This window comes from Dendrobates tinctorius, unplaced genomic scaffold (assembly GCF_039654945.1).
Source record: "Dendrobates tinctorius isolate UK_male_01 unplaced genomic scaffold, ASM3965494v1 ptg000016l, whole genome shotgun sequence".
NCBI classification, from domain to species: Eukaryota; Metazoa; Chordata; class Amphibia; order Anura; family Dendrobatidae; genus Dendrobates; species Dendrobates tinctorius.
The window spans coordinates 16,843,746-16,858,004 of NW_027361684.1; the positions used below are offsets into that span (position 1 = coordinate 16,843,746).

The following is a 14,259-nucleotide window of genomic DNA, read 5'->3' on the forward strand; positions in this document are numbered from 1 at the left end:
AGGTTAATGTGTTGAGGCGATAGGCCAGTCTGAATAAATGCGTTTTCAGGGCACACTTAAAATTGTGGGGATTGGGGACTAATCTTATTGACCTGGGAAGTGCATTCCAAAGAATTGGCGCAGCACGTGTAAAGTCTTGGAGACGGGAGTGGGAGGTTCTGACTATTGAGGATGCTAACCTCAGGTCATCAGCAGAATGGAGGGCGCAGGTAGGGTGGTAAGAGGGAGACCGATTAGAAGAGAGTTACAATAGTCGAGACGAGAATGAATAAGAGAAACAGTAAGAGTTTTTGTAGAGTCAAAAGTAAGAAAAGGTTGAATTCTAGAAATGTTTTTGAGGTGCAGTTGACAAGAGCGAGCCAGTGATCGAATGTGGGGGGCAAAGGAAAGCTCGGAGTCAAGTATGACCCCAAGACAGCGGGCATGTTGCTGGGGAGTAATAGTGGAACCACACACAGAAATGGCAGTGTCGGGTATAGGTACATTAGTAGAGGGAGGAAACACAAGGAGTTTAGTCTTTGACAGGTTCAGTTTCAGATATAGTGAGGACATGATGTTAGACACAGTGTTTAGACAATCGCCGGTGTTTTCTAGAAAGGCTGGCGTGATGTCAGGAGAAGAAGCGTATAATTGGGTGTCGTCAGCATAGAGCTGGTACTGGAAACCAAATCTACTGATTGTTTGACCAATAGGGGCAGTGTACAAGGAGAAGAGGAGGGGGCCTAGAACCGATCCTTGAGGAACCTCAACAGTAAGGGGAAGGTGAGAGGAGGAGGAACCGGCAAAAGATACAGTAACGGAGCAGTCAGAGAGATAGGAGGAGAACCATGAGAGAACGGTGTCCTTGAGGCCAATGGAACGGAGCATAGTGAAGAGGAGCTGATGATCCACAATGTCGAATGCTGCAGAGAGATCCAAGAGAATTAGCATGGAGTAATGACCATTTGATTTAGCTGTTAGTAGATAATTAGAGACTTTAGTGAGGGCAGTTTCAGTAGAGTGTAAAGAGCGGAAACCGGATTGGAGAGGGTCGAGAAGAGAGTTATCAAAGAGATAGCGGATAAGATGGAAGTGGACCAGGCATTCCAGGAATTTAGAGATGAAGGGAAGATTAGAGACAGGTCTATAGTTAGTGGCACAGTTTTGGTCGAGGGATGGTTTTTTAAGTAGTGGATGTATGATGGCATGCTTAAATGAGGAGGGAAAGATACCAGAAGAGAGAGAGAGGTTAAATATTTTAATTAGGTGAGGGGTGACAGCAGGGGAAATGGACTGGAGGAGATGTGACGGAAATGGGTCACTGTTGCAAGTGGTTGGGTGAGAAGATGCAAGGAGCCTGCTTACTTCTTCTGTGACTGGTTCAAAATCAAAGAGTGAGCTAGATGCAGTGCGGGAGGGAGGACAGTGCATGGTATGATGTGATTGGGAGATAATTTCCTGTCGAATCTGGTCAATTTTTTCTTTGAGGTATATTAGATAGATATATACACAGTACAGACCAAAAGTTTGGACACACCTTCTCATTCAAAGAGTTTTCTTTATTTTCATGACTATGAAAATTGTAGATTCACTCTGAAGGCATCAAAACTATGAATTAACACATGTGGAATTATATAAGTAACAAAAAAGTGTGAAACAACTGAAAATATGTCTTATATTCTAGGTTCTTCAGAGTAGCCACCTTTTGCTTTGATTACTGCTTTGCACACTCTTGGCATTCTCTTGATTGAGCTTCAAGAGGTAGTCACTGTAAATGGTCTTGAAGGAGTTCCCAGAGATGCTTAGCACTTGTTGGCCCTTTTGCCTTCACTCTGCAGTCCAGCTCACCCCAAACCATCTCGATTGGGTTCAGGTCAGGTGACTGTGGAGGCCAGGTCATCTGGTGTAGCACCCCATCACTCTCCTTCTTGGTCAAATAGCCCTTAAAACAGCCTGGAGGTGTGTTTGGGGTCATTGTCGTGTTAAAAAATAAATGATGGTCCAACTAAACACAAACCGGATGGAATAGCATGCCGCTGCAAGATGCTGTGGTAGCCAGGCTGGTTCAGTATGCCTTCAATTTTGAATAAATCCCCAACAGTGTCACGAGCAAAGCACCATCACACCTCCTCCTCCATGCTTCTTGGTGGGAACCAGGTATGTAGAGTCCAACCGTTCTCCTTTTCTGCGTCGCACAAAGACACGGTGGTTGGTACCAAAGATCTCAAATTTGGACTCATCAGACCAAAGCACAGATTTCCACTGGTCTAATGTCCATTCCTTGTGTTCTTTAGCCCAACAAGTCTCTTCTGCTTGTTGCCTGTCCTTAGCAGTGGTTTCCTAGCAGCTATTTTACCATGAAGGCCTGCTGCATAAAGTCTCCTCTTAACAGTTGTTGTAGAGATGTGTCTGCTGCTAGAACTCTGTGTGGCATTGACCTGGTCTCTAATCTGAGCTGCTGTTAACCTGTGATTTCTGAGGCTGGTGACTCGGATGAACTTATCCTCCGCAGCAGAGGTGGCTTTTGGTCTTCCTTTCCTGGGGCGGTCCTCATGTGAGCCAGTTTCTTTGTAGCGCATGATGGTTTTTGCCACTGCACTTGGGGACACTTTCAAAGTTTTCCCAATTTTTCGGACTAACTGACCTTCATTTCTTAAAGTAATGATGGCCACTCGTTTTTCTTTACTTAGCTGCTTTTTTCTTGCCATAATACAAATTCTAACAGTCTATTTAGTAGGACTATCAGCTGTGTATCCACCAGACTTCTGCACAACACAACTGATGGTCCCAACCCCATGTATAAGGCAAGAAATCCCACTTATTAAACCTGACAGGGCACACCTGTGAAGTGAAAACCATTTCCGGTGACTACCTCTTGACGCTCATCAAGAGAATGCCAAGAGTGTGCAAAGCAGTAATCAAAGCAAAAGGTGGCTACTTTGAAGAACCTAGAATATAAGACATACAGTATTTTCAGTTGTTTCACACTTTTTTGTTAATTATATAATTCCACATGTGTTAATTCATAGTTTTGATGCCTTCAGAGTGAATCTACAATTTTCAGTCATGAAAATAAAGAAAACTCTTTGAATGAGGTGTGTCCAAACTTCCGGTCTGTACTGTATATGTATATATATATGTGTGTGTGTGTGTGTGTATATATATGTATGTGTGTGTGTATATATATATATGTATGTATGTATGTATATATATATATATATATATATATATATATATATATATATATATATATATATATATATATATTTTTTTTTTTTTTAACCCCAAGTGTGGGTGTAGACCTAACTGTCTCCTTCGCTATACACCAAAAATGAATGGCTTCATCTCAAAAACTGCATTGTGCAGTTTCATGGGAAATGTGCAGGGAGAAGTCGTGCAAATGATCGTTCTATTATCATCTCCTGTATGTGGGGGAGTCTTTTTTTTGTCATTTTTATCACCCTTGGTGACCCCACTGGAGGGCTGTTTAACCACCACAAGGACACATCGTCTACATCAGAGCAGTAGAAACAAAGCCAAAATAATAATTTGTATTAATATTTATTTCAAGATTTTCTCATTTTTCCTTGCCAAAGGATTGAGACAAAAAAGAATTTCTGAGAGGGCGTTAAAGTCTGAGCAACAGATCTTAGATGGTTGCTTTGTTGTCTGATACTTGTTTTTTTTTTTTTGCAGTGACATCTTCTTGATTTTCACCTAGACCTTTTTTTTTTTACATATGTAAAAAGTATGTGCTGTAATGGCTTCTGATTTTGGCTCTTTAAGGTGCAGCTCAGGTGCGGATCGACCTCCTCACCCTTGTAGGAAGCGCAGAGAGCTGCATTCTGAGCCTGCAAGGTGTGGCCACGTCTCTGTTAAAGTCCATCACTGAGAAAATGGAACCATGCAATAAGGCTCCGGACCATAGTGACCCCCTGCTCTACTTCTCTATCCTGTCCCTGTCGTACTACACCACTATTCACGCATTAGAGGTAAGATTTTAAATTATTAATGTCAAAAAGGTATTCTCCAAAAAGTCAAAAGGTGAGGCAATAACTTGCTGGTCACTGGGGGTCCGACAGCTGGGCCCACTGTGCGATCCTGAGATCAGGGCTTCGTAACCCCTTGAAATGGACTCTGCAGTCCCTACCTGAATGCAGTGGAGATGACTATACTCATCATCCTCTCTGTGGGACTGTCATGTGCCGCGCTCAGATATTTCCGGCAGTCTCATAGACCATGAATAGAGCATAAGTCAAGCATATACTTCTCCGCTTCATTCAGGATTAGGGTGCAGAGGGCTGTTTTTGGGATTTCAAAGCCCCTTTCTTGGTTTCACTGGTGGTCCTTCAGCGTTCATCAAGTTATCCCCTAGATCAGTGTTCCCCAACTCCTGTCCTCAAGAACCAACAGGTCATGTATTCAGGATGACCTTAGTATGTACCAAGTGATGGAATCATTGCCTGTGCAGGTTCTACAATTATCACCTGGGCAATACTAAGGAAATCCTGCTAACATGACGTATTGGTGGCTCTTGAGGATTGGAGTTGGAGAGCATTGTCCTAGCCTTAATAGGGCATAGCTTCGCTTTTTTTTTTTTTTTTTTGGGAATATCCCTTTAAACTATTTCATTCATGCTTCTTCCTATTAAGGGGAATCTGTTACCTGGTTAAGCACAGCATGATATAGGTGAAGAGACCATGATACCAGCAATGTGTCAATTACTGGGCTGCTTGCTACAGTTTTTATTAGGCACTGTGTTCTCTGCTGCTGATATAGCAGTGCTCTGAGTGCTGAGCTCTGTTTAACCCCATCCCCACCACTGATTGGCAGCTTTCAGTGTGCACTGTGTATAGGCAGAAAGCTGCCAATCAGCACGTTTATATGGAGGACTGCCTGGTAGCAGGTTTATTAGTCCCCTAGTGATTAAAATATTGTTTTTTTATCAACACTACACTAAGGAGCCCAGTGAGTGACACATTGTTGGAATTGGGGTCTCTTCCCTTACATCATACTGCTCTCAGACGAGGTGGCAAAACCTGCTGATTTGTGTTCTTGAAGGGAGTCAATGTATGTAGAAAGACCTGTATAGAAGACTAGTAGTAGAAAGTACTCACAAAGTTTAATCACTAAACTATTCTTCTTTGACTTTGTATGGACACGTTGTATTTGCTTTGCAAGTTCCCAGTTCCTGCATTTACTTTTTAATAGTTTTTTCCTAACCTGTTTTTAGGAAGCTCAAAGACTGCTCCATGTCACATTGATACAATATGGAAACCAGGGAGCTTGTATTCTATCATCAGACATGTTATGGTTCTTGTAAAACAAAATTTTTATGATCTCAGCTTCAGCATCACCCGTGGGAGCTGGGAATGTTGGGATTACCAAATATTTTGTATGCCAGTCCCCATTCAGCTTTGTATTGGACTGTGTTGCTTACTGCTGATTGAGTTAACTAAGAATCAATTAGTCTGCTCCATTTGATTATTGATTAATATACAGTGGGGCAAAAAAGTATTTAGTCAGTCAGCAATAGTGCAAGTTCCACCACTTAAAAAGATGAGAGGCGTCTGTAATTTACATCATAGGTAGACCTCAACTATGGGAGACAAACTGAGAAAAAAAAATCCAGAAAATCATTGTCTGTTTTTTTTTTTCCTTTTATTTGCATATTATGGTGGAAAATAAGTATTTGGTCAGAAACAAGCAATCAAGATTTCTGGCTCTCACAGACCTGTAACTTCTTCTTTAAGAGTCTCCTCTTTCCTCCACTCATTACCTGTAGTAATGGCACCTGTTTAAACTTGTTATCAGTATAAAAAGACACCTGTGCACACCCTCAAACAGTCTGACTCCAAACTCCACTATGGTGAAGACCAAAGAGCTGTCAAAGGACACCAGAAACAAAATTGTAGCCCTGCACCAGGCTGGGAAGACTGAATCTGCAATAGCCAACCAGCTTGGAGTGAAGAAATCAACTGTGGAAGCAATAATTAGAAAATGGAAGACATAAAAGACCACTGATAATCTCCCTCGATCTGGTGCTCCACGCAAAATCCCACCCCGTGGGGTCAGAATGATCACAAGAACGGTGAGCAAAAATCCCAGAACCACGCGGGGGGACCTAGTGAATGAACTGCAGAGAGCTGGGACCAATGTAACAAGGCCTACCATAAGTAACACACTACGCCACCATGGACTCAGATCCTGCAGTGCCAGACGTGTCCCACTGCTTAAGCCTGTACATGTCCGGGCCCGTCTGAAGTTTGCTAGAGAGCATTTGGATGATCCAGAGGAGTTTTGGGAGAATGTCCTATGGTCTGATGAAACCAAACTGGAACTGTTTGGTAGAAACACAACTTGTCGTGTTTGGAAGAAAAAGAATACGGAGTTGCATCCATCAAACACCATACCTACTGTAAAGCATGGTGGTGGAAACATCATGCTTTGGGGCTGTTTCTCTGCAAAGGGGCCAGGACGACTGATCCGGGTACATGAAAGAATGAATGGGGCCATGTATCGTGAGATTTTGAGTGCAAACCTCCTTCCATCAGCAAGGGCATTGATGATGAAATGTGGCTGGGTCTTTCAACATGACAATGATCCAAAGCACACTGCCAGGGCAACGAAGGAGTGGCTTCGTAAGAAGCATTTCAAGGTCCTGGAGTGGCCTAGCCAGTCTCCAGATCTCAACCCTATAGAAAACCTTTGGAGGGAGTTGAAAGTCCGTGTTGCCAAGCGAAAAGCCAAAAACATCACTGCTCTAGAGGAGATCTGCATGGAGGAATGGGCCAACATACCAACAACAGTGTGTGGCAACCTTGTGAAGACTTACAGAAAACGTTTGACCTCTGTCATTGCCAACAAAGGATATATCACAAAGTATTGAGATGAAATTTTGTTTCTGACCAAATACTTATTTTCCACCATAATATGCAAATTAAATGAAAAAAAAAAACAGACAATGTGATTTTCTGGATTTTTTTTTTCTCAGTTTGTCTCCCATAGTTGAGGTCTACCTATGATGTAAATTACAGACGCCTCTCATCTTTTTAAGTGGTGGAACTTGCACTATTGCTGACTGACTAAATACTTTTTTGCCCCACTGTATATGTATGTATATATATATATATATATATATATATATATATATATATATAATATATTTCTCCTACGCCTCATTGGAGGACACAGACAGTGGATGTTGTCCTCCTAGTGGCAAGCAGCATACTAAGTAAACACAGAAAAAAGTTAACTCCTCCCCTGCAGTATACACCCTCTCGCTGGCTGAGAATTCCCCAGTTCTTGCTTAGTGTCTGTAGGAGGCACTTGGGTCTGGCTTCAGACCCCACCGTTTTTATTTTATTTTTGAATTTTCCGTAAATTTTTATTTTTTAATTAACGGAGTGAAGGGGCGACGGTTCCTTTCTACGGCCCACTCCCGAACCAACAACAGGCACGCACGCGGAGTATATCTCCCCATACACTTTCCTGCGACGATTGGGGTTCATTCTTCTGGCGATGGTTCCTTTACAGTCCCGGCACCCCTCACGGATACGAGGGCGAACGCACGGAGAAGATATGACCAGCGCTTTCGGATGCCCTGAATCAGCCTCATAGCTCTCCGTCCCCCTGCCCATAGGGTGGACCGATTGAGCAACACTCCTGTAACAAACTCTCCGACTCTGCTACATCGCCCGGGAGCTTTTTTACCTCAGGATCTGAGATGGGATGAAACCTGCAGGCTCCTAGACAGAGCAGACGGAGCGAGCACCGGATTGGAGGTATGGGGTCGGGTCCTGGTCCCTGGGAGAAGCGCTGACCGAGTGTCAGCGGCGGCATACCGGCGCCCCGTCGCGGCCCCCCGCTTCGCCCGGCGCTCGCCGCGGGTAGGCCCAAAAATTTAATCCCCGGCTTTTCGGCCTACCAGGCCGCAATTTACATAGCGCCGCCCACTGTTAGCGCCGCCGCCCACGTCTTTGGCGCCTCTCGCTCTGTACAAGAGGTGCCCTGCTAGTCTCGGGGGCCATGTCCTTAACCCCTTCTCTGCTCCTCGGGCTCTTTGACGGCTGCGGGGGTGAGCGCACGGATGGACAACACCTGGTGACGCTACACGGCCACCGATATTCCTCCCAGGGACAAAGCGTCAGGACCGCGGGTAAGCTGCATCTGCTCTCAGAGAAAAGCTTAACCCCTTCGCTGCACATTCCCTGCTGCTGCAGCCCAGGCTCTGCTTGTAACCCTTTAATGGGTACTATGTCTCAGTCTAAGGAAGCAAAAAGAGGGGGTTAATAAGAAGCGCACTGCGTTCTTTACCGCTGGTACCTATTGCAAGACTACCATACCCAGACTAATCCGCTATGCACGGATTGTGACCCGGCTTGTGCTAAAACGCCATCTGCCACTGCTGCAAGGTACTCCCTGCGTTTAGTCCCCCTGTGTGGGCCGCATCTTTGTCCCGGTCTGTGGAGTCACTAACCAAGGCTATAGACTCCTATGGGAATCCTCTTTAAGTCAGAACGCGTCTTTACCGCCCGAGGTGGGCTTTGGCGACGGCCGGAAACCGTCCGCCAGCAGGGGCCGTGCTCGTCCAAGGGATCCTCAGATCTCTAGAGAGCGGACCTATGACGCGTCCCCTAGTCACGCTCGCGATTCAGCATCAGCGAGTTCTGTCTCTCGCTCTCCCTCTCCTAATGTTCGCAGAGGACATGTCTCTCTGAATTCGAGTCTGACACGTCAGTCCCTCAGAATTCCCCAAATGTCCATGAATCGCTTGATTCTCTGACAGTCAGTCAACAAGTTTCTGATGTTGGGCGAGGAGAATATTCCCGCTCCGGAACACGTTATCTCCTTTAAGAAGACTAAACGTGTACGCAGGGTATTTGCCAGCCATCCGGAGTTGAAGGACATTGTCTAGAAACATAGGAACCGACCACATAAGCGGTTCACAGGGCAAAAGCCTATCGAGGCTAAATACCCCTTTACTCCAGATCTAATGAAGGATTGGTTACAGTCCCCCTCGGTGGAACCTCCTGTATTTTGCCTTGCTCCTTAAACAGTTCAATCCGTTTCTGAGGGCTCTTCAGTCAGAAACCCCTCCGATTGTCAAATAGGCTACCTCGCCAGTTCAGTTTTTGGAGCTTCAGGAGCGTTTTTTTTTCCCATCTTTCACGTCGACTTGAGTGGATAAGGCAATGGCCACTTGGGTAGAAATCTTAATTACTGCCTTCCAACGTAGCAATCCTCCTCCGGAGACAACCAGTGTCGCCAAGCAGATAATTCATGCAGGGTATTTTGCAGTAGACGCCTCTTTAGATGCCGCTAATTGCGCTGCTAAGGCAACCGCTAATGCAGTCTCCATCAGAAGAGCCCTATGGCTATGCGACTGGCGGGCAGATTCTGCCTCCAGAGAATTCTCTGCCGTATCAAACTGGTCGCCTGTTTGGACGAAAAACTAGACCAGCTTATTTCTGACACTTCTGGGGGGAAGAGTAGGTTTCTTCTCCAGCAAGGGGCTGCCCGGTCGTTTTTCGGAATCAACGGCCGACTCGTTTTTCGACCTTTTTTGCAACAGCTCCAGCTGGTCCTCCACAACCTTCTCTTCTGGATCAGGTCGGTCCACAAGTGGAGACGGCGGTTCCCAGGTCTCTCACAGACCTAACCGCTCTTGGAAACCCAGGCTGACAGCATCTGGATCTAAGGAAACAGATCCCATAGATCCTGTACTCAATGACTTGTTGTGGTATCCAGCAGACACCTACAAAGTAGCCTTCCTTCGGGCCGTTCATGCGCCGCAAAGGGACGGAGTCATCCTTCCGGTCCCTCAAGACAAATGGTTCAACATTTTTTTATTCAAACCTTTCTTTGTGGTTCCAAAGAAGGAAGGGACCTCAAGCTGTTAAATCAGTTTGTCAAAGTACGGCGATTCCGAATGGAATTCCTCCTAGTGGTGTCATCTCCATGCAAAGGGGAGAGTCCCTATCATCCAGCAGTTCCTGCGTTTTGTAATTCGAGAAGAACTCTTCTAGTTCGTTGCCTTGCCCTTCGGTCTCGCCACCACCCCCAGTGTCTATACCAAGGCCATGGCGGGTGTCATGGCCATTCTCCACACTCGGGGAGTGGTGGTACTGCCGTATCTGGATGACCTGCTGATCAAGGGTCCATCCCTTCCAGCCTTCTAGAAATCCGTGGATATCACAGTAAATACACTTTCTCTCCTGGTTCAGAAGATAAACTTTGAAAAGTCTTCCCCAACATCGGTCCAGCAGATTTCCTTTTGGGAATTGATCTTGGACTCTTCCCGCGGGTTGGTTATTCTCACTCCAGAAAAGACCCGAGCCTTACAACAGGCAGCGCGGACTCTTTTCCCGACCGGTTTCTCACTCCATACGTTTTCAGCATGATAGTTCTCAAAAACATGGTGGCAGCGATGGGAGCGGTCCCATTCGCACAGCTCCATTTCCGCCCTTTACAACATGCGTTGCTGTTAACTTGGGACAAGAGCCCGTTCTCCCTGGACCTCTGGTTCCTTCTGTCCCTGCTGGTCAGACGAGCCCCCAAGCGGGGGACACTGAGGTCCTCCCTGAGTTAAGGGAAATTCTTTCTCCCAGTACGATGGTCGGTGGTGACCATCAACGCCAGTCTCCTAGGTTGGTGTGAGGTTTTTTCTTTGTCACCACACGGCATAGGGCCGTTGATTAATTCGAGAGTCACGTCTCCCCATCAACATCTTGGAGGTACGAGCGATCAGATTAGAACTACTGAGTTTCCACCATCTCCTTGCAGGTCACCCCATCAGGGTCCAATCCGAAAACGCCACGGCTGTGGCGTATATCAACCGTCAGGGGGGTACTCGGAGCAGGATGGCTATGCACGAAGTGAGTCACATCCACCATTGGGCCGAGATCAACCATTCGCCCATCTCAGCAATCCACACCCCTGGTGTGGACAATTGGGCGTTGGTTTTTTTCTCTCAGTCGCCAAGGCCTTGCCTCAGGAGAGTGGTCTCTTCATCCGGAAGTTATTTTTCAGCAGATCTGCCATCCCTGGGGGATCTCCGGATGTGGATCATATGGCCTAAAGACTAAACAGGGTTCTTCGATTCATTAACCGATCGCGCCATCCATGCGCCATCCAAGAGGACACCCTAGTTCTGCCGTGGCACCAGTTCCGGCTCCCATGCATTCTTCCCTTGCTCCCGAGGGTCATCAAGAAAATTAGAGCAGAGGGAATACCAGTGATCCTAGTCACGCCAGATTGGTCGCGCCGGTCATGGTATGCATAACTAGTACAACTAGTCGCCGGCGTTCCTTGGCGACTTCCAGATCGCATGGATCTACTCTCACAGGGCCCGATTTACCACAAGAACTCCGGGGCCCTGTCTTTGTCGGCGTGGCCATTGTATCTGGTTTTTAGCATAGGCTGTTTTTTCTCCCGATGGGATCTCCACCATGATTAATGTTAGGAAGCCCGTGTCCATGCGCACTTATCACCGCACCATGAGAACTTTCTTCTCATGGTGCAAGGATCATGGGCGATCCCCACTGGTGTTTTCCATTCTTTCCATATTGGAATTCCTACAATCCGGATTAACGTCAGGTCTCGCGCTTAGCTCGCTCAAGGGCCAGATTTCAGCCTTGTCAGTGCTATTCCAATGCAAAATTGCCACCGGACTTCAGATGAAGACATTCATTCAGAGTGTCTCCCAGGTGGCGCCTCTATATTTTAAGGGCCATTGGAATTATGGGACTTTAACTTCATTCTCGAAGCCTTACAGGAGGCTCTTTTCGAACCACTGCAGGACGTACCACTAGCTATTCTCTCTTGGAAGGTGGTCTTTCTAGCGGCAATTATGTCAATTACACAAGATTCTGAATTGGCAGCCCTGTCCTGCCGTCCTCCGTTCCTGAATTTTCATTAGGACGAGGCAGCTCTCAAGACGTCCCCGTCTTTCCTGCCCAAAGTCAGGTCTTCTTTTCATCTCAATGAAGAAATTGTTTGGCCTTCCTTCTGTCCGGCTCCAGTCCATTGTATTGAGAGGGCCTTCCACACCCTCGATGTGGTCAGGGCTCTGAGACGGTACATCTCGCGGACGGCTCTCTTCCACAAGTCAGTTGCCATGTTCGTACTTCCACAGGGGCATAGGAAGGGTCTAACCGCTTCAAAACCACGCTAGCCAGGTGGATTTGCTTGGCTATTCAGGAATCCTACCGTTTCCGGGACACACCTGTCCCAGCAAGGATTCAGGTGCATTCTATCCGCTCAGTGGGCGCCTCTTGGGCCATTCGGCACCAGGCGTCGGCAGAACAGGTCTTCAACGCTGCGTCTTAGTCCAGCCTACATACCTTTACAAAACATTACCAATTTCATTCTCAGACCTGTCTGCAAGGCTGCGACTTGGTTCAGCCTGCATACCTTTACAAAACATTACCAAGTTCATGCTCATGCCTCTGTGGATGCAGCTCTTGGCAGACGCATCCTGCAATCGGCAGTACCACAGTGTTGAGTCAGTGTTACATGGGGTATTAGCAGTTCTATGCTCCCCACCCAGGGACTGCTTTAGGACATCCCACTGTCTGTGTCCCCCAATGAGGCGTAGGAGAAATAGGGATTTTTGTGTACTCACCGTAAAATCCTTTTCTCCGAGCCAATCATTGAGGGACACAGCACCCACCCTGTTTGGCTTATTGGCTCACTGTAGCATTTTTAGGTTTTGACAGAGTTCTGATTATTGTCATTCGTTTAATGTTCCTACTGCTTTTTTCACCGAACTGGGGAATTCCCAGTCAACGAGAGGGTGTATACTGCATGGGAGGGGTTAACTTTTTTCTGTGTTTACTTAGTGTCCTCCTAGTGGCAAGCAGCATAACACCCACTGTCTGTGTCCCCCAATGAGTGGCACGGAGAAAAGGATTTTACGGCGAGTACACAAAAATCTCTATTTTTACCCTCTTGTCTGTATTTTACTTAGCTTACTCCCACCTTGTTCCTGCTTCTGTGTTTCCAGACTTATTTGTCAGGTATTTGTGATTCCTGGTTATCCTCTTATTTTTTTTTTGCTGTTTTCAGGTGCAGTGTGTGGAGGAGCTGGTGTTGCACTGGAGTCCCTGGGATCACATGTATATGTATCAGCACACATTGTCCACCCTGCAGTGCAGGGATCTGCTGATCACGACCTTGCACAGGAGATCCCGGCCGTCGGAGTCAGACGGATACGTGTCCGGAGAGCGTTCTCCCCAGCAGTCACAGAATCCGGTGGCTGAGAGTCCCGACCTTCGCCGTAAGGGAATGCAGATAACGGTGGAGTTTAGTTCGGTGAAGCTGCGCGCTGCAATTTGCGAGGAGAATTACTTCCTATTCAGAGCGCAGAGAATCTGGCTCAGTCAGCATGGAGGGTCTCTCCAGCTCCGAACGCCTGAAGTATCCATCAGTGCTGACAGTCACAACATCTTTCTGTTTAAAGATGTGGAGGCCCAGAGGATGCCTGAGCTGGAAGAAATGCTGCTCCATCGAAGCCACTTTAACTCTCTTCTCACGGAGAGAAACCGCGCTTGGGTCCTGGATATTAACAGCGTTTCCATTGAGTTTCCGCACCGCTATGACTTCTCCTATATACTTGATGAGGCCATAGCGGTGCAGAAGTGGCTAAAAGGTCTTCATCGCTCACCACAGACTCGGCCTGAGCCTCTCCCTCCAGATCTCGTCTTCAGAGTTAAGCAATTCTCATTTGCCTTCTTGGACGATGTCTTTGAAGTAAAACTGCGAGATAATTACGAGCTAATGAAGGATGAGAGTAAGGAGAGCGCCAAAAGGTTACGGCTGCTCGACGATAAGGTTACTGCCCTGCGCAAACAACATGGAGAGTTATTGCCTGCCCGAAAAATAGAAGAGCTTTACACATCCTTGGAAAAGAAAAACATTGAGATATACATCCAACGCTCCCGTCGTCTTTACAGCAATACTCCCATGCGGAAGTCTCTCCTGACGTGGACTATGTCCGATCTGGAAATAGTGGCCTTAGCGGATGAGTCTCTGCATGGACTGGACAAAGTGTTGGAGAACATGAAAGACATTGACGGCATCAGCCCCTTCCCCTCTGAGGGGCTATCACTCATTATCCAGTGGTGCCGCATGATGAAGTGCTCGCTGAAAACATTTTATGGTGAGTGTACTCAGAATATGGTGAGAATACCATTTTTCTAAAAATGGTTAGTAAGCAGGACAGAATAGACTAGATCCAACATCAGATATTGGCGAATTATAACTTTACCCAACTCGAAT

At 46.5% G+C, this 14,259-nt stretch overlaps 1 protein-coding gene across 2 annotated transcripts in view; it reads left to right on the forward strand.

Annotated features, from left to right (window-relative positions):
• BLTP2 (bridge-like lipid transfer protein family member 2) overlaps positions 1-14,259 on the forward strand; it is a 121,862-nt gene that overhangs the window by 47,947 nt on the left and 59,656 nt on the right. For both annotated transcript variants that reach the window (XM_073565523.1, XM_073565524.1), the window contains exons 15-16: positions 3,766-3,971; positions 13,048-14,140. In XM_073565523.1, the coding sequence (XP_073421624.1) occupies positions 3,766-3,971; positions 13,048-14,140 (1,299 nt within the window). The remainder of the gene's footprint in view (positions 1-3,765; positions 3,972-13,047; positions 14,141-14,259) is intronic.